The sequence below is a fragment of the Alternaria novae-zelandiae genome (assembly GCF_023758075.1).
Source record: "Alternaria novae-zelandiae strain BMP 2774 chromosome Unknown scaffold_5, whole genome shotgun sequence".
NCBI classification, from domain to species: domain Eukaryota; kingdom Fungi; phylum Ascomycota; class Dothideomycetes; order Pleosporales; family Pleosporaceae; genus Alternaria; species Alternaria novae-zelandiae.
Window position 1 is genome coordinate 910,161 of NW_026056965.1, and position 22,030 is coordinate 932,190.

At 53.3% G+C, this 22,030-nt stretch overlaps 4 protein-coding genes across 4 annotated transcripts; 2 read left to right on the forward strand and 2 right to left on the reverse strand.

Moving 5' to 3' along the window:
• Positions 1-4,663: 4,663 nt before the first annotated feature.
• J4E88_003337 (uncharacterized protein) lies at positions 4,664-5,989 on the reverse strand (the record flags this gene model as incomplete). The annotated part of the gene is made up of 1 exon (XM_049396990.1): positions 4,664-5,989. One exon carries the CDS (start codon positions 5,987-5,989, stop codon positions 4,664-4,666), a length of 1,326 nt encoding a protein of 441 aa, XP_049257332.1.
• A 2,890-nt stretch (positions 5,990-8,879) lies between these two features.
• PKC1 (Serine/threonine kinase) lies at positions 8,880-12,693 on the reverse strand (the record flags this gene model as incomplete). Its single annotated transcript, XM_049396991.1, has 7 exons — positions 8,880-8,941; positions 8,993-9,398; positions 9,449-9,650; positions 9,700-10,870; positions 10,921-11,895; positions 11,943-12,209; positions 12,261-12,693. The coding sequence occupies 7 exons, from the start codon at positions 12,691-12,693 to the stop codon at positions 8,880-8,882; spliced, it is 3,516 nt and encodes a 1,171-aa protein (XP_049257333.1).
• A 5,355-nt stretch (positions 12,694-18,048) lies between these two features.
• Positions 18,049-19,018, forward strand: J4E88_003339 (uncharacterized protein; the record flags this gene model as incomplete). Its single annotated transcript, XM_049396992.1, has 4 exons — positions 18,049-18,054; positions 18,108-18,496; positions 18,548-18,615; positions 18,672-19,018. The coding sequence occupies 4 exons, from the start codon at positions 18,049-18,051 to the stop codon at positions 19,016-19,018; spliced, it is 810 nt and encodes a 269-aa protein (XP_049257334.1).
• A 1,253-nt stretch (positions 19,019-20,271) lies between these two features.
• J4E88_003340 (uncharacterized protein) lies at positions 20,272-21,566 on the forward strand (the record flags this gene model as incomplete). The annotated part of the gene is made up of 3 exons (XM_049396993.1): positions 20,272-20,356; positions 20,407-20,689; positions 20,729-21,566. The coding sequence occupies 3 exons, from the start codon at positions 20,272-20,274 to the stop codon at positions 21,564-21,566; spliced, it is 1,206 nt and encodes a 401-aa protein (XP_049257335.1).
• Between the last annotated feature and the right edge of the window lie 464 nt (positions 21,567-22,030).

Below are 22,030 nucleotides of genomic sequence, written 5' to 3' on the forward strand. Positions count from 1 at the left end.
TCGCTCGTCTCATCTCTCTTTCACCGTTCATCTGATCACATCTCTGATCATCTCTTCGGGTCTTCACCTTAGACCACACGATTTCTGGAGCGAGGCGCTTAGGGCTACGACCACGATATCATGGAGTTCAAAAGTCCGACGGAACAATAGACGCACGCCGTCATGGCTACGAACGGACCTTGGCGTTTGGGAGCAGTGCGCATCGACGCACGCATTTCTTTTCTTTTATTGTATATACTACCAATTACTTCGGTACTTGGCCGCGCACAGCCTGTGTCCTTCTCAGCGGTCTCTCCGCTAGCATCCTCATGTTGCGCAGTTTACGTGGAGGATGTCATTCGAAGATAGGGATTAGGGCTCGGAACAGGCAACATGGATACCCGCCCTTACTCAAGGGGCATCAACCTTCGATTTCTCATAGTTCAAACACATCACGGATGTCCACGGAGTAATGCCGTGGCTTCCGAAAGAAAACAATACAAATAATTACCACAAACACATCTACCACCAAACTGCATTGTGACCTGTGCTCGGGTGACTGACCTCAACAGTCGGTCTGTACCATGGGTTGTTTCGGCCACAGCCGATCACCAACCTTACGGATAGCATTCACTTGCAGTTTTCACCTGCAATGGTGACGACAAGAAACGGCCGCGAACTGCGGATTGGTACCCCGCTGTCAGCTCATAGTTCGTGCCAAACGCACTATTGCCCGCTTCTCAACCATGGCACGCCAACATGTTCAGCCATACTAACATAGCGGGCGCGCCTCCGCGCTAGAATCTCTACCCCTCCAAAGCTTATGCCAGAGTCTCGTCCCATCAACACGCCACAGCGCTCTCATTCCGCCGCGCCTAGAGTCAGCCCACGTCGTCCAACGGTCTCGTCCTCAACCCTTTGCGCAGCGACGAAATCATCGGTAGAACCTGACGCTAGCGACCCACTAATAAAAGGCCTTTCACAACGCTGATGACCCTGCAGATCTTTTTCGAGCCTAGCTCTGAACCTTAACGATCTGCACAAGAACCCTCAGGTCCGGGAGCCCCGATTCGGAAGGACACGGCTCCAAGCCCTGTCATTGGCTCGGAAATCGTAGCTGGAGCAAACTCTATCCAAACAACATGGTCAGCTCTCCGGGGAGAGAGACGAAATTCCCCAACATTGCATCCTGGGAGTTCATTTCCTTGGCTTCGAGGGCGCGTTTTCGACTCGTCAGCCACAATGTACGTGTCGCAAGGCACCCAGCGTCGGTTGCACTGTAAATGGCGCGCCCTGGGTTACGAGTTCCGCCTTGGGAGGGACCCCACATCCGACTTGACGCCGGATCGCGCATTCCCATTGCCCTGCTGCACCGCTGTCTCGGCTCACTTTCCAACGCTCCTCTGCTTTTGCATCGCAATCTGTGCCCATCGTGGAAATGCTGTCTCCACGGATGAACTGAGCGTGACATCATATGTGCATCAAACAACAGCAATTCCTCTGCTTTTTGCGTCGTTCCATGTTTCGCGCGCAGTTTGCAGCATTGTTCGGTCGTACATCACGGAAGTTTGCGGATCGGCAGAGCAAAGTAAGCACGTAACTGCTGCGAGGACAGGGCGCATCTGTTGCTCAACCAGCATGCACATGCAACCTGCAAAGCCAACAAAAAAGCGAAAACAAATTGGGTTTCCCCCCCTCAACGACGATCTCGAGGCGCGCGTATGTGTGGCTGGGCCGCTGGGGTCGGTCGTTCTGCGTTTACTAAACCCGACACGGCATCTTTCGGATATAATAGCAGCGCTGCGAACACGCAAACTTTGGGACCGTGACGCTGTGTCACCATCAGGCTTCCGCTGTCTCTTGCTGGTAAAGTCTGTCTGTGCCCCTGCCGCGGCTACAGCGGGCCAACTTACTGGTTCCACGATAATACTATGGAGTATGTACCTTTTTACTTTTTTTATCTGGAGAAGATAAGGTTTTACTCGCGGATGTGACCTCTCGCATCTTCTGGAGCGAGGTGGTTAGTGGAAACGCTACGGCTATACAAGAGGAAGTGACAACTAGGTTTGCGGATTGTAGTCATCGATTTCTTGCTGTCTACTCGGAGTATCAGCCTCTTTGTTGCCTGTTCTGCCTAATCTCGTTTTCGTTGACGGGCAGAGTTGCCGTTGGCGATTGCGTCCATGCATGTCAGACTGGACATTCCACCTCATGCCACTGCGGCTTTCATGGCTCGTTGCGAGGGCAGTGAGTTGGATGCGGTGGTTACGTATGGTTGCACGGTAGCCACGCATTCGCTAAACACAGCATACTGCAGAGTCGTACCACCCGACTCGCTACACCCAACACTCCTCAGTATACCTTTATAGTAACCCCATGTCTCTCCCTTACCCAGGTACTCGCACAACAGCACGCCTTCAAGCCCTCGTCCCGCTCTGTACAACATTGGACGCGAGCTGGGAGGTCTGGGACTGGCCCCACTGCGGGATGTCCCTGTTGTGAGACGTTCGTTTATCTGCCTGCAGATCTCAAGATGACTGAGACAGCGTGGCCTGGCTCCAGTAGGCGAGTTTGCGGGGGCAGATGAGATGCATGGTCGGGTCTTTTGATGTTGTGCATCTTGTACGATGGATGTGTGCAGGTCGCCATTTGCTGTGTATACGGTAAGGGTGTTGGCGGGTTTGCCGCCTTCCCCGTTCCCTGCTCCCTGGCTCGGGGAAAGTGAGGAAGAGTGTTTCCAGGGTAAGTAGGGTGATGTGGAGCTGGCGGGGATGATATGTTCGTTCCGTCTTCTCCTGCCGCCGAGGGTGATACGCCAGAGGTCACTGACGTCTCTTCCCTCTCGTTTCTGAATAGTATGCAGAGTGTTACTGTCCCTTCAATTCCCACGTTGCTCGAATTACAGGGCTTGCACAAGTATGCTAGAGGAGCAGCGAGATCCTAATGGTTTTCGGTTTCTCACGTCGCACCAGATTAACGCCATGTGCTCATGTCGCACCGGGGACGTGGGCGCGAGGGACGGCCGCTTGGTCCTACGTCGTGCAGTCTCACAACACGAGAAGCCTATCTTGTTTCCACGGCCCTGTATAGAGCTTCACTCGCATGTTCGATCTGTTTCCCAATGTAGAAACATACCTTTATCGCCATGAAGAAGACATACACATATGAATCTCAGATGTAACTGTAATTGAACAAGGGATCAGGTCTATACCCATCCCTAGAGGGTAAAGTGCTCATTGACAACGCATCGATACACTCGCTAAATGCACGACAATCACATCAAAACTTTACACATGGAAAGCGAAGCCCATCGAACCACAACATGCCATGCCATCGCAATCTTTCTTCCCTCCCTCCCACAGCAACAAACCCTCGTTCCGTACCACAGACCAAGGAAAACCAAGACAAAAGTGCAGCGCCCACCGACCTGTCATCCCCAAAGTCGATCTTACAACCTGCAAGCCACAGACCATCTAAGGCTGCGACTCAGGCCCTTTACGCCGTGTCACTATGGCTGATACACAAGTGTGCCTTTATGTGGAAGTAGGATATGTCGCGCTTGGGCGAAGGGGAGGACACGACAGGGTTGGCGAAGGCGACACGCTGTGTTGAGGTGATGTGGATGGCAGGACGGGAGTTGGTGTACGTTTATGACTGATGGGGATGGGATTTTAGGCACTGGGTTCTAGGGACTTTGAGTCTTCATTATGGGAGATGTTTGTCGTTGTCGGAGTTTGGAGCTGTGGGATTATGATGATGGATGTAGCGATGTTGCTGTGATTGGGGGCATAGAGTGAGATATCACTCCAAGGGGCGAACATGTTCTCAAACGTCACATGTGTTTTGATTATCTAGCTGTACGAAGTCTTTCGTTGATTTCGCTTCTTCAATAAAGTTTAGTCAAAGCATCGCCCAGCATAATGCAGACGAACACCGCAAAATACAAGCTGTGCCCAAGACCCCTTCGTCCCACTTCCGCGTGCACAGAACCCTATCCAACATTCAGCCAACATTCAGCCAACATTCAGAAAAGCAGCCACAGCCGAGCACCAAGAATCACATGAGAAGTCATCTTCGCCAGTAAAAAGGGTAATGCAGAATAAACTTTGAAAATGTCTTACACACTGCACATGCACGAAGCTGACAACTGACAGGTGTAACTAGCGACAACTCAGATTATCGTCTCGCTACCCTTATTCTTCTGCCCTGCATGCACGCAGTGCAACATTCGCTTCCGAGACCCTTCTCTTCTAGTCTAGTAAAGTAAGACGCGTGTTCCCGCCTCTGTAACCAAGACACATGTAACAACGCGAGCGAAGGGTATAACGAAGCCATGGTAGCAGGAAGCAGGTAAAGACGAAACAAGCAGCTCGTGCGTGGGCGGGAGAACTACTTTTAGCATCGAGAGCATGGGGTGAGAAAAGGGTTCAGTACGCGTGCGTGTGTTACTAGTGTTGATGCAAAACACTGACACGGCAGTCTCGCTGCGGCCCGTCAACCATGCACGTCGCCCGTAACTTTCTCAACAGCATATGTCTTCGCGGCCGCACATGTGAGCGCCTGCAGCTACCTTTCCGAACACGAACCAGGAATCCGGAGGCGAGACTGCCTATCGTGCAATGTCAGGGCCCAACCATTTTCATCGCTGTAGCCGGGTGTCTTTGCATGATGGGTGCTGCGTCTCTCATGTGAACTTCGCCATGTTTACATATCGTGCGAAGCTGTGGTCCTCGCTTTGGTCGACGCCGCGGTCGTTGACTGCCTGCCTGTATCGCTCTTTTAGGCCGTTTTCTGGATCATCTGAGTCCATCTCGTCCTCGTAATCTAGGTCTTCGTCCATCATGCCGGCTTCGTCGGAATTTTCTGCGTCGCTGACCGTCTCGGGCTCTTCTTTTCGCGGCTTACTCTTTGGTTTTGCGCCCGCGCCGCCCACCTTCATGTCTTTCATCATCTTGTCCAACTCGCGCTCACGTGTCGCTTTCTTCTCTTGCTCCCTTTCCGCCCGACGTCGCTCAAGCTCGGGTTTGTAGTCGCGCTCAAACTCTTCCTTCTTTTCCTGCACGCCTTTGAAGAACTCATCCATGCCGTCTCCGGTCATAGCACTAACGCCCACAACACTGAGATGCTTGTAGAATTCCTCCAGTACCAGTGACATGCTGTTCAGCAGACTGCCCATGTATCCACTTCCTCCACCCATGCCTTCACCACCGAAGCTGCCACCCTCTTCCTCGTTGCGTAAGGCGGTTTGGAAGGCCTCGAAGTCGGTCATCCAATCCTTCGCAAACTGGGCGTCTTGTGCGTCGGTCTTGTTGAAGACGAGTATCATGGGCAGTTTTGTCTTGTAGAGAATGGAGCAGGCGTAGAGCATGTTGGACATGAAGGTACTCGTGCTAGTTGTGCGCGGTGTATCGATGATGTATGCGATGACGGTGGGGAATGTGCTGGCTAAACTCGAAAGCAGAATCTCTCCACTTGCCGACCAGACGAAGACCTCAATCTGCCCTGGCGTGTCCACGAGGATGTGTTTGACCTGCGGTTGTTGCGCCGGCACTGCCTGTTTATCCTTGCCCCCACTTGTCATGAATTCGACTGTGCTTTGCTCTGGCTCCTTCACTGGCGCTGGCGGCTGCGTTCGCTTTTCCAAAAGACCAATGACCTGATCAATCTTTGTGCTGAATAGGTTCAAGCTCGTCAAGATACCCCCGTTGGGTCCTAGGTTGAACTGCTTCATGACCTCCTTGTAGTTGACACTGTCTCGGATGTCGATGTTGGGTGTGAACGGCACATGGTGGACGGCGGGGTCGAGGTTGATGATGTACGGGGGTGTCGGAGACGCTTTGGAGACGGAGGGTTCGCTTTGAGTTGGGTCGGGATGAGTGTAGAGATGTGAGACAAGGCGCTGCATGAAGGTCGTCTTGCCGCTACCAGCCATGCCCACGCAGACAATCGAAACGGGTGTGTTCGAACTGGTGGCAGGCGCGGAGCCCTCTGTAGCCTTTGCGGAGGACATTGCAGAAGTTGTGCGCGTGTTTTGTAGACGATCGAGGGGTGAGAATAGAGATTCGGAGAACGAGTGGTAAAGTGGCAGCGGTCTATCGGGGAAAACGCGTGATACTTTGTAAGGAGAGTTAGGTCAAGCAGCGTTGTTGACAGCGGGATGTAGAGGAGTTGTTCTAGAAATTCTTAGGCGGGGCGGACGCGCGCTAGGGAATCCGCCGCGGTGATGTCAGGCCCGAGCTTTCGAATCTGTCTCCAAACTTTCCTCTCGCGACAAGTCTATCAACACCAATCGACTGAGTATCACCGCCAACATGGGCCTGGAGGATTTTGAAAAGGAACTCGCGCAGACCAAGAAGAAGGACGATAAGAAAAAGCGCGATCGAAGCAGAAGTCGCGACAGACACCACAAGCACCGCTCATCGCGCCATCACGACGACGACCGGGACGAGCGCCACCGTCACAAGCGATCGCGACACCATCGCGAAACCTCGGAAGAGCGCGCACGGAGGAAAAGGCGTGAGAGAGACGAGAATGACGACCGGTCGCGACGGAAGCACAAGGAAACCGCATCGAGCGACGAGGAAGACCGCTTGACGCGAAAGCGCAAGTCGCGACACTACGAGGAAGATGAATCGTCGGGAGATGATGCACCCCAGGAAAAGGACTACGCGCCACCGGACGACGATATCCTTGACCAGCAGCTCGAAGACGCAGCGAACGCAGACCTGCAACGCGACGACTGGATGAAGGCGCCTTCTTCCATGGACGTCGAATACGTGCAGCGCAAGAACAAGGAAGAGAAAGCTACCTATGTGAAGGCGTCGGATGAGGGTCAACCCGCGCTTAAGATGCATCACGCGGAGCTGAACCGTCACATAGGGGACTCCAAAGACCAGGAAGCCGTCGCTGAAGAGCCCGCGCAGAGAGAAGTCAGCTACACATTCGGTGACTCAGGTGCGCAATGGCGCATGACGAAACTGAAGGGCATCTACCGAAACGCAGAGGAGTCAGGACGAAGTGTGGAAGAAATAGCCATGGAGAAGTATGGCGATCTACGGGACTTTGACGAGGCGCGCGAGGAAGAGATCGAGCTGGACCGCAGAAAAATGTATGGGCAAGACTACGTCGGAAAAGAAAAGCCATCCGGCGAGCTATTCGAAGAACGCAGACTCAGCGCAGGCATCCACAGGCCGTCTCGCGAGTCGCACGAACCCTCAGAGCTACCCCAAGGCGAAACAGTGCAGGACCCCCAACCTGCAACAAACACTGTTATGCTCAGCCAGACCGAGTTGAACAGACTAAAGGCGCAGATGATGAAGGCAAAGATGAAGAAGGCGCCCGAAGCCGCCCAACTGGAAGCCGAATACAACGCCGCCCTAGCCGGCAACTCCACCTCCAAAGACCGCGACGTCGTCGTCCTAAACGCAATGGACAACCGCATGCTCGCCGGCGGCCGACAAGGCGAAGTCATCGCCCTAACCAACAAACGCGGCACAGAGCGCGGCCTGGTCAAAGAAAACGAAGAAATGACCATCGACGACATGGTCCGACAAGAACGGCGCACCAAAAACCAAGCCGGCGGCGAAGGCGCCCTCCTCGCCGAAAAGATAGCCAAAGACAGCAAATTCGACAACGACCTCGACTACATCGACGACAACGCGACCAAGCTCGCCGCGCGCGCCCCCAAATCCTCCATCAACCTGCGCAACGCCGCGATTCAAGACTACACGAAAATGAACCGCATCCTCGACGCCTGCCCCCTCTGCCACCACGAAGACAAATCCCCGCCCCAACCCCCCACCGCCCCTATCATCAGCCTCGCAACCCGCGTCTTCCTGACCCTCCCCACCGAACCCGAGATCAGCACCGGCGGCGCCGTCATAGTCCCCATCCAGCACCGCACCAACCTGCTCGAATGCGACGACGACGAATGGGACGAAATACGCAATTTCATGAAGTGCCTCACACGCATGTACCACGACCAAGGCCGCGACGTCGTCTTCTACGAAAACGCCGCGTTTCCGGGGAGAAAAGGACACGCGGCGCTCAACGCCGTGCCTATTCCGTATGAACTAGGTGACACGGCGCCTGCGTTTTTCAAAGAAGCGATCCTCGAGTCTGCGAGCGATTGGACGCAGCATAAGCCGCTTATTGATACGCAGAAGGCGAGTCGGAGTGGGCTTGGGAAGCAGGCGTTTCGGAGGAGTCTGGCGAAGGAGATGCCGTATTTTCATGTTTGGTTTGAGTTGGATGGGGGGCTGGGGCATATTGTGGAGGATGAGAGGGCGTGGCCGAGGGGCGATTTATTTGCGAGGGAGGTGTTGGGCGGGATGTTGGATGTGGGTGTTGAGGTTGTCAAGAGGCAGGGGAGATGGGTGAAGGGGGATCGCAGGGTTGAGGGATGGAGGAAGGGGTGGAGGAAGTTTGATTGGACGAGGGTGCTTACTGAGGGTCAGTAGGTGGACTTGGTTGTCTATCTACTTGAAGTTGGATATGATGATAGAGATGGATTATGTTCTCAAATCGAAGGCATTTGTTTCGTCTATCCTGTAATGTCGATTGCCCATGCAAAATCATTATCGCTTGCTCGCTCCACAAACATCTCCCCAATCACACACTACTACACTACACCACAACGATCCAACCCCCTCGAGCCGAACATATCCATGCGTGATTATACCTCTCCCCTCCGTCCATCCACTCAAGAGATTATTACGCTTAGCACGCTGCGCTTTTCATGCTAATAACATACGTACGGGTGCATTACTGCCCCTCCCCCTCCACCGCCCCTTCGTCGCCAAGGCAGGTTGTTGAGCACGCTAACCACACAAAAGCAAAAGGAACAACCCATTTTCCCAAACGAAAGCCTAGGGTATCAGAAGTGTAAGGCAAGGCAAGCTTTAGGCGAAATCAGCCGAGTACGAGAAGCCACGGAATTCTTCCTGCATGGCTTGTGAAAGCACTGCATGTGTTGTTAGCAAAAGCAATGCGTATACAAGGTTGGGCAACGTACCAGACTGCACAGGCGTAAGCACAGGTGTGACACTTGTAAACTCGGTGTCGAAGTTGCTAGTATCCGTTGGGCTCGTAATCTGTGGCGTGAATGGCGGTTGTACTCGCTTGTGGTAGATGTCGTCCCAGTTGATGTTCCTGAAGAAAGCATGTGACATTATCTCTTGTGCGTCGGTCGGTCCGGATCCAAGGCGCATTTCAGGCTCACGTGTGAGCAGTTTCTGGAGGATAGATACCGAGTCGCGCGGCATATGGATGGGGTAGAGGGGTTCGTCGGCAAGAATGGCGTCGTAGATTTCGTCTTCGTCTTCACCACGGAAGGGTGACTGTTGGAGAAGCATCTGGTAAATGAGCACACCAAAGGCCCACCAGTCGACCGCGCGGCCGTACTTCTTGTCAAGAAGGATCTACAGACTTGTGTTAGTAACTTGACTTTATGATGATGGACGAGACTTACCTCTGGTGCCATGAATTCGGGGGTACCACAGAATGTGCTGGTAGTTGATCCGTACCACATCTCTTCCTTGCACAATCCGTAGTCACCGATCTTGATGTGTCCATCTAGCGTGAGCAGAATGTTATCCAATTTCAGATCTCGGTAGATGACGCCGTTCTCGTGGAAGTACTTCAGTGCAAGGCAAACCTCGGCAGCATAGAACCTGTGAACAAGTTAGCAATTTTCTTCTTAATGGCATCTTGAGAACGTACTGTGCGCGTTTGGTGCCGAACTGGCCTCTCTGAATGTGCAACATCAAGTCACCACCACTAATGTACTCCATGACAAAGTATACACGGGTCTCGGTTTGGAAACAAGCGTGCAAACTCAAGAGGAATGGATGCCTCTCCTTGTTCGCAATCAAGAAGACTCTCTTCTCTGATCGTGTGCTTTCCACTTCGTCGTTTTCGATGATAAACTCTTTCTTCAGGACCTTAATAGCGTAGAGCTGCTTGGTGCTCTTCGTCTCTGCCAACATGACCTTTCCGAAGTTACCCTTACCCAAGACTGCAAGGAAGTTGAAGTGGTCCAGGCCTATTCTCTTTCCAGTTCCCTGTGTGTTCGCTGCCGGTGTGACCTTCTTGCCTGGTGCTTCTATTACCGCCGACGGGGGTTGTTTCGCGGGCGCGGATGGTTCTTGCATCTTTGGTTGCGAAGGAGGCGCTTGTTGCTGGTGCTGGGGTTGCGCTTGTGGCGATGGCTGTGGTAGAGCGTATGAAGACTTTTGTGGGTAGTTGGGCATCGCTGCGGGTTGTTGATGACTCGGTGGGTAGCTCGGGATGTTGGCATATGCCGATGGGTCGTAGGTGGCCGATTGAGGAGCTTGCTGTTGTGGTATGCGTTGATCTGCTGGGTATCCACTACCTGACGTCCTTCCGCCCGGTGGCGCATAGTCCGTGTTACTGCGGCCATAGGCAGGTTGAGCTGTGGTTTTGTTCATCGCAGCTGCAGCCGCAGCGACCGAGGATTGAGTGCGTGGGCCCGACGAAGGTCTTGAGCCTGCAGTAGGCGATGTGGGAGCCGCGCCAGAGCTGGATCCAGAGAAGGAGGCTCTTGCCGCATCAATTGACGCCGCCGATGTGGCATAGGATTGTTGTCGTGGAGGGCCAGGCGGAGGGCTCATCTGCTCTTTCCCGTAAGAGTACCTGTCGGATTGGGCTTGGTCTTGACCGGGTTGACCTGGAGATTGAGGTTGCGCTGGTGGCAGAGGTTTTGCTGGCTTATCTGGTCGCAGGGTCCGTCCGCTCATGCCTGGGCCCGACGATGACTGTCCTCTTCTCGTCCTCTTGATTTCCATCAAAATCTGATTAGCCACTTCCATGGACATACCGCAGAAGTCAGGTACGAAGTGAACGCAGTGAGCGTGACAGGTGAGACCACATTCTGAATCACCGTTAGTGGGGTTTGCAAATCGGAATAGTAGGTCCACTCACCATTGCACTTCTTGGTTTGTTTCCGACCAAGTGGCAGGACGTAACCGCAGTGACAGCACCAGTTGGCACCCATATTGGAAAAGTTTTCGAAGCGATGAGGAATGCGGTGGTTGAGCTTGGCCTCGTCTGGGTCGGTTTCGGCGTTGGACTGAGTGATGCACTTGGTAACAACCTTGGGGTAGCACTTCTTGTGACACGTGTAGTTGCAGTCCGAGCATTGCATACCGGCGGCATACTTGAGGAACTCACCACAGAGCGCACAACGCATAACGTTGTAGAACTGCTGCTGAACGAACTTGTGTCCGTACTGCTCGACGACGTCTTCTTTACGCTGGCGAACGGCACCTTTGCGACCAAGACCAAGATCGAAGGGTTGCTTGTTGCCGGTGTTTTTGGCGAAAGACATGGTGAGGTGGATGCGACCTACCGGCTCCAGTGAGAACCAGTCATCAATCATAACGGGTCCTGTTTGGGGTTGAGGACCACCCGGTCTCGCGCCAGCAGGGCCAGGGCCTCCAGCACCGGCGCCTGCAAAGTTCTGCCCTGGCGGAGGCTGGAACTGCATGTCGGGCTGAATGCCGGCTGCAGCTCCTCCCATCTTGTCAGCAGCCACCCAGCCTGAGTTCGCGAGCTCCGTCTCAATCTTCTTCCTTCGCATTTCTTCGGCGATGTCTGATATGCGGACCCATAACATGCCGATGGGCAGGAGATGGTCGCCCGTCTTGTCGTATACGGTAATTTCGATCTCGTTCGCCTTGTCGATGGCAAAGTCGTGGACTTCGTCGACCCAGCGGTCATTTCGGGTGGGCTTTGTGCGACCCTTGATTGAGTCTTCGACTTTAATGTTGACAAATGTTTCCGGGCCTCGACTAAAGCGCCCAGTAGCTGCGTGATCGACATCGGCGACGGCATGTACGCGGAGGGAGAGGTGGCCGCTCAAAGGTTTTCTTTGACTCGGAATGTTCAAACTGTCATCTGGACATAATCAGCATGTGGCAGCACGCAGTATCGCTGGGACTTACCGTCGCCATCGGCGTCGCCCTCAATGTCGACGTGGAGATCCTCATAGCGCTTCAACGAGTGCTTCAACAGCTGGATCTTCTGGTTACTCTCGATGCGCTTGGCTTCTGCGTCTGCCTTGCTCTTGCGGTCGCCTTCCATTTGGTATAACCGCACCATCTTCTCGATTCCATCCTTGTACTGCTTTTCGACACTGAGCTTGAATTCGAGCTGGGACAGCATGAGCTGGATGCGGGGACCGAGATGCGGGGTATCATATTTGATGAGGTCTGCGCGTGTTAGCCAAGTAGATTACCGATGTATGCAGCAGGTGTATATACCCAGTTTGCTGAAGTTCGGTCGCTTGTTGGGCGCGCCGGGAGCTGGCGGGGCATATGGCGCGCGAGGAGGCTGCAGAGCTTGCCCTCCGCTAAGCTGGCTGTACTGGCTTTCAGGACCGCCATAGGCTCCCTGTTCTTGCACATACCCGTTCCAGCCGTCTTTCGGGGGAGGAGTCAGCGGGTTGTTGGGGCCGCGGCCTGGCTGCAAACTCATGTTCTCCATGCCTGTAGAGGTTCTCTGCACGTCCAGGTCCCGCAGCTTCGACTCAAAGTAGTCAATGTTCCGGCGGCCATCTTTGATCTGTCCATCGAGGCGGGAAAGCACGGCCGGGTTGTTGGTCGACTGGCGCATGGCATTGGCGGCGTTGATGAGGGCCCTTTCACGGTCGATTTTGCGTTGCACATTGGCAACGGTCTCGTCGACGTTCGCCATGGCGGCGGTCGTCTACGGCAGGTGGGCGCGGAGGGCGGCAGGAGATTTCTTCACCGACAGAGGCGACGGCGTGACACGGTGCCCAGCGGTGGTGGGCTGCGAGGGATGCGTCGGCGCTCGGGCAGGCAGCCGTGACGTAAGCAGCTTCTGCGCGCAAGCAACAGCCAGTCCAACGCGTCGTCGGCGGCGGCGGCAGGGAGGTCGCGTAGGTGAGGTTGGCGGGCGACAATGGCGGAGTCGTCGTGCTGTGGTGATGTCGTTGGGCGAACAGCGATTTAGCTCACGCATAGGGTGGCTTAGCGGAGCCCCACTTTCCCCCTCTTCGTCGAGTGGCGTCGGGAAAGGGTTAAGTGCCGCTGTCTATCAAAAGCCGCGGGTGCTGTTTGGCGTCGTCGGGCGCGAGTACGAGACAGCAGAGGTGATGACGGCGACTGTCTGGGCGGCCGTGGCTGTTGGTGGGGAAAAGACTAACAGGCAGGCAGCATGGCGGGGTGAACTCTCAACACCGTCTCACAAGGGTTCCATGGAATCAGGCTTATTGCCCTGCTTCAGTCATGCCACTTTGACTTCTCGCATCCTCTCGACCACATCCCGAATTCTTATCTTTGTTGAAGGCAGGTGCGCATGACGCCCGCCCGATTGGGCACCGACGCCTTGACATGTGCGACCTGATCTGACTGTGCGAGGCTTGTTTTCCCCCAGAACTTCCTCCATCACTCCTTGCACAACTCTCTGAAACCTTCATCACACCGTCCACCACGTCTTGCGCGTCAAGAATTGAGAGCGCTGATGTCGGTAGGCATGTTCCCGTTGTATCGCATTGACACGGGCTTCTTCGACTGCTACCCCATCAGTTCACTCACGCCAAGTACGCGTCGTACTTTCTTATGCTAATCCTAGCTTGATATGTGCGCGAGATGTTCGACACATTGCTTTTCCCTCACTCAGAATGTGTGCATAATCGCGTTGATCTATAGCTACTGCTGACCGGTCCCGTTGCCAGCTGGTGGAGCTAATGTACCGTGTAGTGACAACAATCTTCCACCTGGCATCAAGAGCTGTTGAGAGTGATAGAATATTGCAAGACCGCGTAGCAGACAGATGTCGAGTCAGCATTCGAGAACCGAGCTTCAGTTGATGTTGATAACCACATGCGTCTAGCGAGATCGTGTATGCCGACCCATCCAAGAGCGAATAGGTATGGTCGCATGCACAGCCTCGTGCAACCACCTACATTTTCTCGCCGTCATTGCTGCCTACCTTGACATTCTCTTTTAAACATGACACGAGACCCAACGCTACTTCTATCATAAAGCTGTCAAGGTGGCCGCATCGACGAATTGACGAGTCGAGTCATAGGTACGCTTATTCACACGAACGGCCAAGCGCTACCGAAACTTGGGCCGCACCTACGTTTGTTCAGGAGCTATATGACTACCAGCCGCCATGTCTCTGGCCATGTCGGAAATTTACGATTGCATCCCGTCGTTCAAGCACGCCTCTCTCGATCATACACGACCATCCATCCGGGTCCTTAAGGTGCTACCGGATCTCTCCCGAGAAGGCTTCATACAATGCATTATTGAGCAAGGGACTATCGCCGACGATTATACCTGCTTATCCTACACCTGGGGACACGAAGACACAGCATGTCCAATCCTTGTGGACGCCCAGCTGTTATTTGTCCGACAAAATCTGCACAACTTTCTGCACGTTGTCCGAAAGAAATATCCTTTGAGGCCGTTCTGGATAGACGCTGTTTGCATCGATCAAAACAGCATTGCCGAGCGAAATCACCAGGTCGCTCAGATGGGGGCCATATACGCAGCAGCAGCGCACGTCATGATCTGGCTGGGCAACAGTTCCAAAATTGCTGACTTCTTCCGCACTTGGAACGAACGCCCGCAACATGAGAGTAAACTATCCTGGTACATGCGCGCTGAGGATCAACTGAAGAGGGTAGAGGCTGGCTGGGTCGAACTTGCGAATCATGCTTATTGGACTCGGGCCTGGATCACACAAGAAATCGCAAACAGTAGAGTACTCAGTATGCTGGCCGATGTGGTGGAAGTAAACGATCTTCAAGGTATCCCCCGGATTCCATGGTTTGCGGCTGTAGAATTTGATGAGAGATTTCTTGTTCAAATGAATATTGCACGGCACCATCATACCATTCTGGGAAAGCCCCTCCCATACTTGCTCGAAAGATTGCCGCACCAAGAATGCCACAACCCCCGTGACCAGGTTTACGCTCTTCTGGGACTTGCTGCAGAGGGAGCAGCTGTTCGGGTTGACTATGGCAGCTCAGACCTGGGTTTCATCCTGACGTTGTTCAAAGGATGCACAGGACTAGCGTGTCTATGTGGTATCAGGCTGCTTTCCGGTGTACTAGGCAACATAGAAGAGATGGGCGCCAGGGCATCAATGGAGGCATACTTTGTCAAGCTCACACTGCCGTTATTTTCGAAGTCTATCGTCCAGCACAGAATTGCACCTCAGACGATTACACCCTGGAGAAGTGGGAGAAGTAACAACGACTGCCCGCTGCAAATTCGACCAGGTACAATGCTTTTCTTCCAGATGCGTGACATCTGTCACACGCAACCCCCTAATTTAGGTCTTGAGGTAGTAGACCTCGGAGGTGAAGGGAACAGACAGCAAATCTGTCGTTTTGCTCAGATGAATACGCGCTGCGATGTGACAGGGAGAAAAATATGGCCATTCCATGAATGCCCTTGCGAAGACAGTAAAGACAGTCTGCAAGGGTGGCAGCGACCGATTGCGTCATCACAGGAACGTATGCACTATGACTATAACAGTAGGAGTTGGCAGCCGGACATCGGAATCAGCGGCCATGGAAAGTTATGCTGGTTCTACCATGCGGAAAAAATGGTCTCGGATTGGTTCCGCGTAGAGTCTCAGACCGTAGACGCGAGTGAGGGAATTTTGTGTACTCTGCATATCCCTATGGCGATTCTTCTGTCATACACTCAGCAGTCGAGAGTGCTCGAGGATCTGATACCACGTTGTGCGTCGAGGAGTGCTAAAGATTTGTTGTCGAGAGACACAACGCGTGGGCGGCAATGTGATCGGGCCCGGAATGGACTGGGTGCTTTTATGGCGATAAAGAAAGATCAAGACTCCTGAGGACGTGTAGCTGCGCGAAGGTGTTATCGGCTCTGTACCAAAGAAAACCACTCAATGTTTGCCGAACTCCGCGATAGCACTGCCGAATATGAAAGCGCACGACCATATGTAAGGTGTCGACGAGGAGCACGTGCGACCAACAACGGTTTGCGTACGTGATAAGGGTTATACGAGATGTAGTGTTAGTGGTGGAAACAAGTAAGCAGCGTGAAGTCGAAGACATAGCCCGCGTTTCCCTTGGGTATTTGTTCGCTTGCAAGTTCGTGAGATGGCGCCAAGGACTGGTCTGAAGGATAATCTGTGATCACAAATGCTTAGTGGCTCTCCAGGCAAATGTGAGACGTTCTGGGCGCTCCTTGTATATTTGGGTCTAGTATTCATGAACTGCTGGGATGTGTATAGCACCTAGATATCAATCGCTTTGACATCTTTGGCCCCCATTCCCACGAACTAGGAGCCCTTATCCAAGCCCAAGATTAGGTCCAGTCGTGTCCAGAGACGGGTATGTCTGAGCGAACGACTCGGCAGCCTCCCGCTCTTAGCAGTGCAGGATCTGGGATCTGGGCAAACCTGCATCCGGCTAGCGTCACCCATTTACGTCATGACAAGTCGCGTCAATTGGGTACGTAAGGAGAAGTCGCACGTCGAAACACCGACTTTTCACACTCCACCCAGGCACTATGGCCAATGCCATAGGATACAGACGCCACTGTTATTACGACGTCGGCACTCTTACTCTGGTGTATCCATCACCCGCCAACGCGTTCGTTGAGAAACTGGGATCACGCGCCTCACCTCAGATAGGCATGAGTGCGCCGAGCCGTCCACGGGGATTGAAGTGATGGTTCCATGCGCGTCTCTTCCCCATGTTCTCTCCTATCCTTATGGGCTCCTTCCATCCGCCCATCTTCATCACCAGCCGTCTCGAAGGATTCGTGCAGCGGTTGAGAGTTGATAATTCAAGGTACAAGGTCTACGAGTCGGGCCTTTTGCGGAGCATTTCGCAAGCGAGGCGCGACTAACGCAGGTTCGCCAGCGACGCGCTACCCGAACCCCCTACCGACAACGAGTCCATCAGCCGTCGCGGCTAGCAGCCTCACGGCACGCTGCCCGGGCACGGAGAACTGTGCAGAAGCTAAGAAGAAGAGAGAGAGCCGATCTTTCCAGATGATGCACTCCCGACATCGCGGTACCTCCCAGTATCATGACAAGAAACATCGCACGATCACCAATGGATCCATCCTGTGCTGCGCGGTGTATCAGAATATCAATACCCCTACATTTCAACAGGGCCATTCCATGAACAGAGAGTACGCGAGTGTCAGTCGCGAAGTTTTCGAATCCTCCAGGGTCCATCTATAGCAGCCGTTCAGGAGCCAGGCACGTAACAGCACCCAGCAATATGGTCCAGCCGTGCCACATTCACCGGTTCCACATCGTCAGGCGACCCACGCCATATCTAACCTCGACACGGGAACGAACGTCGGGTGAGGGTCGCCGTACTTGCCTAGCAGCATCCTAGATTACGCCCCAGAAGCTATGCCAGAATGCGACAAAAATCTGTCTCGTGCGGGTCTTTCTGGCGGCTTGTGCTCGACACAGCTGTCAAATTATTTGTTGGACTGATGTGGATACTCGAGAAACCCGGAAGATCAACGATAACAGGTTGATATGCGTCCAATTCTTTCCCTTCTTGAAACCAGGTCGGCTTGTTGCCTCCGCTTAAGTCTGCTTCACAACTATTCGCAATGTCCTGAAGCATATGCATCTTTGCATCGCATCCTGATGTGTTTCCACATGTTCCCTCCTTAGTCCTTCTTTTGCATCTTTTCTGCATACTTCATCCCTTCGCTCCCCACTTCGCGCTCTGGGAAGCCGTGGCTATCAGCGTAAGGGTATTAACATGACTTACTACGGCGACAACGCTCCTGAGCTTGCTGCTTCAGTCATCGCACTGGCAGTTATTGCTTATATTCTTTTCGGATTGCGAGTCTATACGAGACTACACAACAATGCTTGGGGCTTGGATGACTGGAGCATGACAGCTGCAACTGTGAGCCAACCTCGAGGATTCCACACAAGACAACTCAACTGACAGGAACGACGCAGGTTCCCTTTACTGGCTTGACAATAGCATGCATTGGGGGCGCCTTCAGCGGAGTCGGGGTCCACGACGACAACCTCAACGCAGAAGAGAAAGTTAAAGGGATGGAGGTACGTTTACACCTATCTCAAACTCTGTAATTCCTCCATGCTAAACCATGTAGTTCTTCTTCTTCTTCGAGGTCTTCTACTGTGCAGCGATCATTCCTATCAAGATGAGCATCTCGTTCATGCTCATCCGCATCGCATCCCGGAGAAAGGCCTATATCTACAGCTTGTACACTGTTTCAGCCATGTTCATCGTCATGAACTTGATTGCGATGCTGTACATCATTTTCCAGTGCGCACCAGTGTCGTACGCTTGGGATACCTCGACTCCTGGTGGAAAGTGCAACCCAGCGCAAACACTGGCCGACATATACTACGCGACGACTGCAGTCAACATTGCGACGGACTGGTTTTGCGCACTCCTACCCATACCACTGCTCTGGAACGTACAGTTGAACCGTAATGCTAAGCTTTCGGTCGGCGTGATTCTCGGTCTCGGTGCATTGTAAGTTTCGCCTATCTCTTGGGAACCAGATCACCATCTAATGCCCCACAGAGCAAGTCTTTCAGCATGCATTCGTCTTGTCTACACTGTTAATCTGACCAATGCGACCGACTACCTTCGTAAGTCCCCATATCCTTCTGCTCCCACCGGGCAAACGTACTGATCAATCCTGCAGATGGTGTATCTAAGGTGATCCTCTGGGGTTACGCCGAGAATGGTGTCGGCATGATCGTAGGATGCGTCGCCACACTTCGTCCCCTCCTCCAGCGCGTACTCAAACTCGGAAGCAGCGGTAGCTCACATCCCCACACGCCTGCAGCAGGCTATGCGAAACGACCGGTCATAAAGAGTCGTCTGAGTGGAAGAGACGAGGAGTGGGTTGCCCTGGAAGATGGCCAGATGGTCAATATGGTCCATGGGCAAGGGAGTACCGGGAGTGAGGAATACATCCTGCCTGTGAAAGGCGGAGGCATACAGGTTACCAGAAGCGTCGAGCAACGATCAAGCGCCTTGAAAGATTAGGGGTACACCACCCGCAAAAGCGCAAGCTGAACACAGGCACGAAAGCCACATCACATTAGAGAACTACGAAATAATACAATCAGAACCAATAGACAAATCCAACAACATACTCCATCAGATGAAGAGTCAAGCAGGTCTTCGTGCCTACCCTCCAATGTACGGCGACGCCTGCACACGCGCGTCCAAGACCACACAAGCAGCATGCCCAGACTGGGGCCTATGGAGCCGCATGATCGTACCGCGGAGCATCGCGGAATCGCAAAAGCGAAAAAACGGGTCCACACGAATGAGGCGATCCTCCTCAGTTCTGACTCGGCAGGCCAGCCGATCAACTCTCCCCCATCCAAACACAACTCCAGGCTCCAGAAAAACAAACGTTGCCATGTGCCGTATTAGACTACGGCAATGCCGAACGTGTTTGTCGCGTGGCTTCAACGCTCAGCGCCTAGACGAACGATGACTCGGTTGACTTTCGGGGAAATTGAGGAGCGAGCGCCTGTGGGACTTGGAACGGGCTTGGGCCACGGGTGTTACGGAAGAGCGGCACTGGGGGTCATGAGCGTGCGCAACGAGCTTGCGACGCATCACGATCAAAAGATAAATTGAACCTCCACAGGATAGTAGAAGTAACAACCTAGGACTCTTCATTGCACTCAGATTTTGCTGGTACTCATTTTCGATACTAATGTAAACTGCAGGGCACCTCTTCAATCCCTTTTCCTCACGACAGCCGCGATGCACCGTCGTGCTCGCGCCACTGTGATCGGCAATTGTCGTAGCAATCGCCTATTTTGCGTTTTCTGGGAATAGCTGTTCGGACAAAGGGGCGCTGCGACAATGCATCGAGCGATTCGTAGAGGCTGCGTGGTGCATCGCTCAAGCCGAAGTAGAGATATCTGAGGAGGGTGCAGGTGGTGTACAGTACCCGCTCATCAGGCCCACCGTGTCGCGCGTCAGCGTCGGTGCATGTACTCACATCGAAGTATGTATCGTATATGCGCTGCACTGGTTTGAATTTTGGTTCGCAACGAACTCCTAACAGAGGTGGAAGTATAGGTGTCTTTTTGTTGACCGACACGTCAATGGTCGGCCGAGTAGCGATGGTTCTGACTATGCAGTCAGCAATCCTACGGTTTGCAATACGCCTTGCCAACGCCTTGATTATCCGCGACCTATGTCGTAGATATAAAGATGACTTCGAAGTCATTGCTCATGTTGATAGCTGGTAGTCGGAAGGTGATACCATCGCCATCATGACAGACTTCGAAAAGGCGTACGAAAAGGCGATTGCAGACAAGATTCTTCCTGGATACGCTCTTCTTGCAGGCAACAGAAACGGTCCATAATCATCCTTGGCACAAGGCAACAGCCATCTAACAACGAAGCAGGCAACATCCTGTACTCTGGAGCGAAAGGTGTTCAGTCACTTGCGGAAGGCTCGACACGTCCTTTCCAACTCGATACGATATGCGGGATCGCATCGATGACAAAACTCATGACTGCAGTGGCAGCCTCGAAGTGCGTCGAGGAAGGACTAATCACGCTTGATGAAGACGTGGCCAGATACTTGCCTAGTATTGGAAAGTACGGCATTATGACGAGCTTCGACGAAAAGACGAATGAGGCGGTCACTGTGCCTAACACCACGCCGATCACCCTGAGGCAAGCGTTGTACTAATGCACTAGCTGATGGGAAACTGACCGGAACAGGATGCTTCTGAGTCACACAAATGGCCACGAGTACGATTGGCTCAATCCTGATCTGGGGAAGTGGCGTGCAAGCCGCGGAGAGACCCCGTCTTGTGGACCGACAGTGGAGGACAAACATACCCTGCCGCTCCTTTACGAACCAGGCACCAGCTTCAAATACGGCCCGGGATCGGACTGGGCAGGCAAGGTCATCGAGAAAGTGTCGGGGAAAAGACTCGATGCCGTCATGAAGGAGAAGATCTGGGATCTTCTCGGCATAGACGACATCAGCTTTTTCCCAAAGGAGAGATCCGATATGAAAGATCGCATGGCGAGCATCAGCACGTTGAATGAGCAGGGTGAAGGGCCGGCAACGGATGTTGGAGGGTTCGACGTCTTCGTCGATGCCACAGACTGCCTAGGAGGTGTAGGTGCTTTCGCGAGCGCAGACGCTTACTTTACCTTTCTTCAATCCGTGTTGAAGCGCGACTCAAGGCTTTTGAACGACCACTCTTGGGACGAGCTTTTCAAACCGCAGCTCGATGAGAGATGCAAGAAGGAGCTGAACGACTACCTCATGTCTTCACCTCTTCACACGCAGCTTCTGAGTATGGGTCTGCCTGCGGATATCGAGAAGCAATGGTCGTTCGCTGGAATGATAGCCGAGCAAGGCCAGGAAGGACGCATGAATCCTGGGACACTCTTCTGGGGCGGCGTTCCTAGTCTGACCTGGTATCTCGACTTCGAAGCCGGGGTCTGCGGTGTGGCGTTCTGCCAGGTCATCCCGCCGATGAACCCACGCATATTGAAGCTGCATGAATTGTTTCAAAGGGCAATATACGAGAAGGCGGCCGCCTAATAAGTTGGGGTAAGTATGTTGGATGAGGGGTTGAGTGGCACGGTGGACTGTCGAGAATGCTGTGATAGCAATGTATGGTCTGTGCGCTTATCGATAGGCAGGTAAACATGATTGTCCCTTCCGAGCTAATCCCATGGACTCCATCCATCTTCTCTTTCTACGAAATCCTCTTCAGCAGATCCGACATTGAGCTTTCAGTGTAAAGTGACATCAGTGTCACTTCAAAGCTTGGCAGGATGCATAGTTCGAGGCGTTCCCCGCATTACGGACTCAGTTGGGGCACGGTCCTGCCAAGCGCTTGCTGCCTGTTGCCTGCCTTACTGCCTACTATTGGCTAGGTAAGAATTGCACTCAGTATGCGGCAGTGCAATTCTATCACTATATAGTCGAACAAGTCCCCCTCTTATCGAGCGAGCAGAATCACGTTCTCATCGGTTTTCTTTTACCAATCTTAGCGACCACCA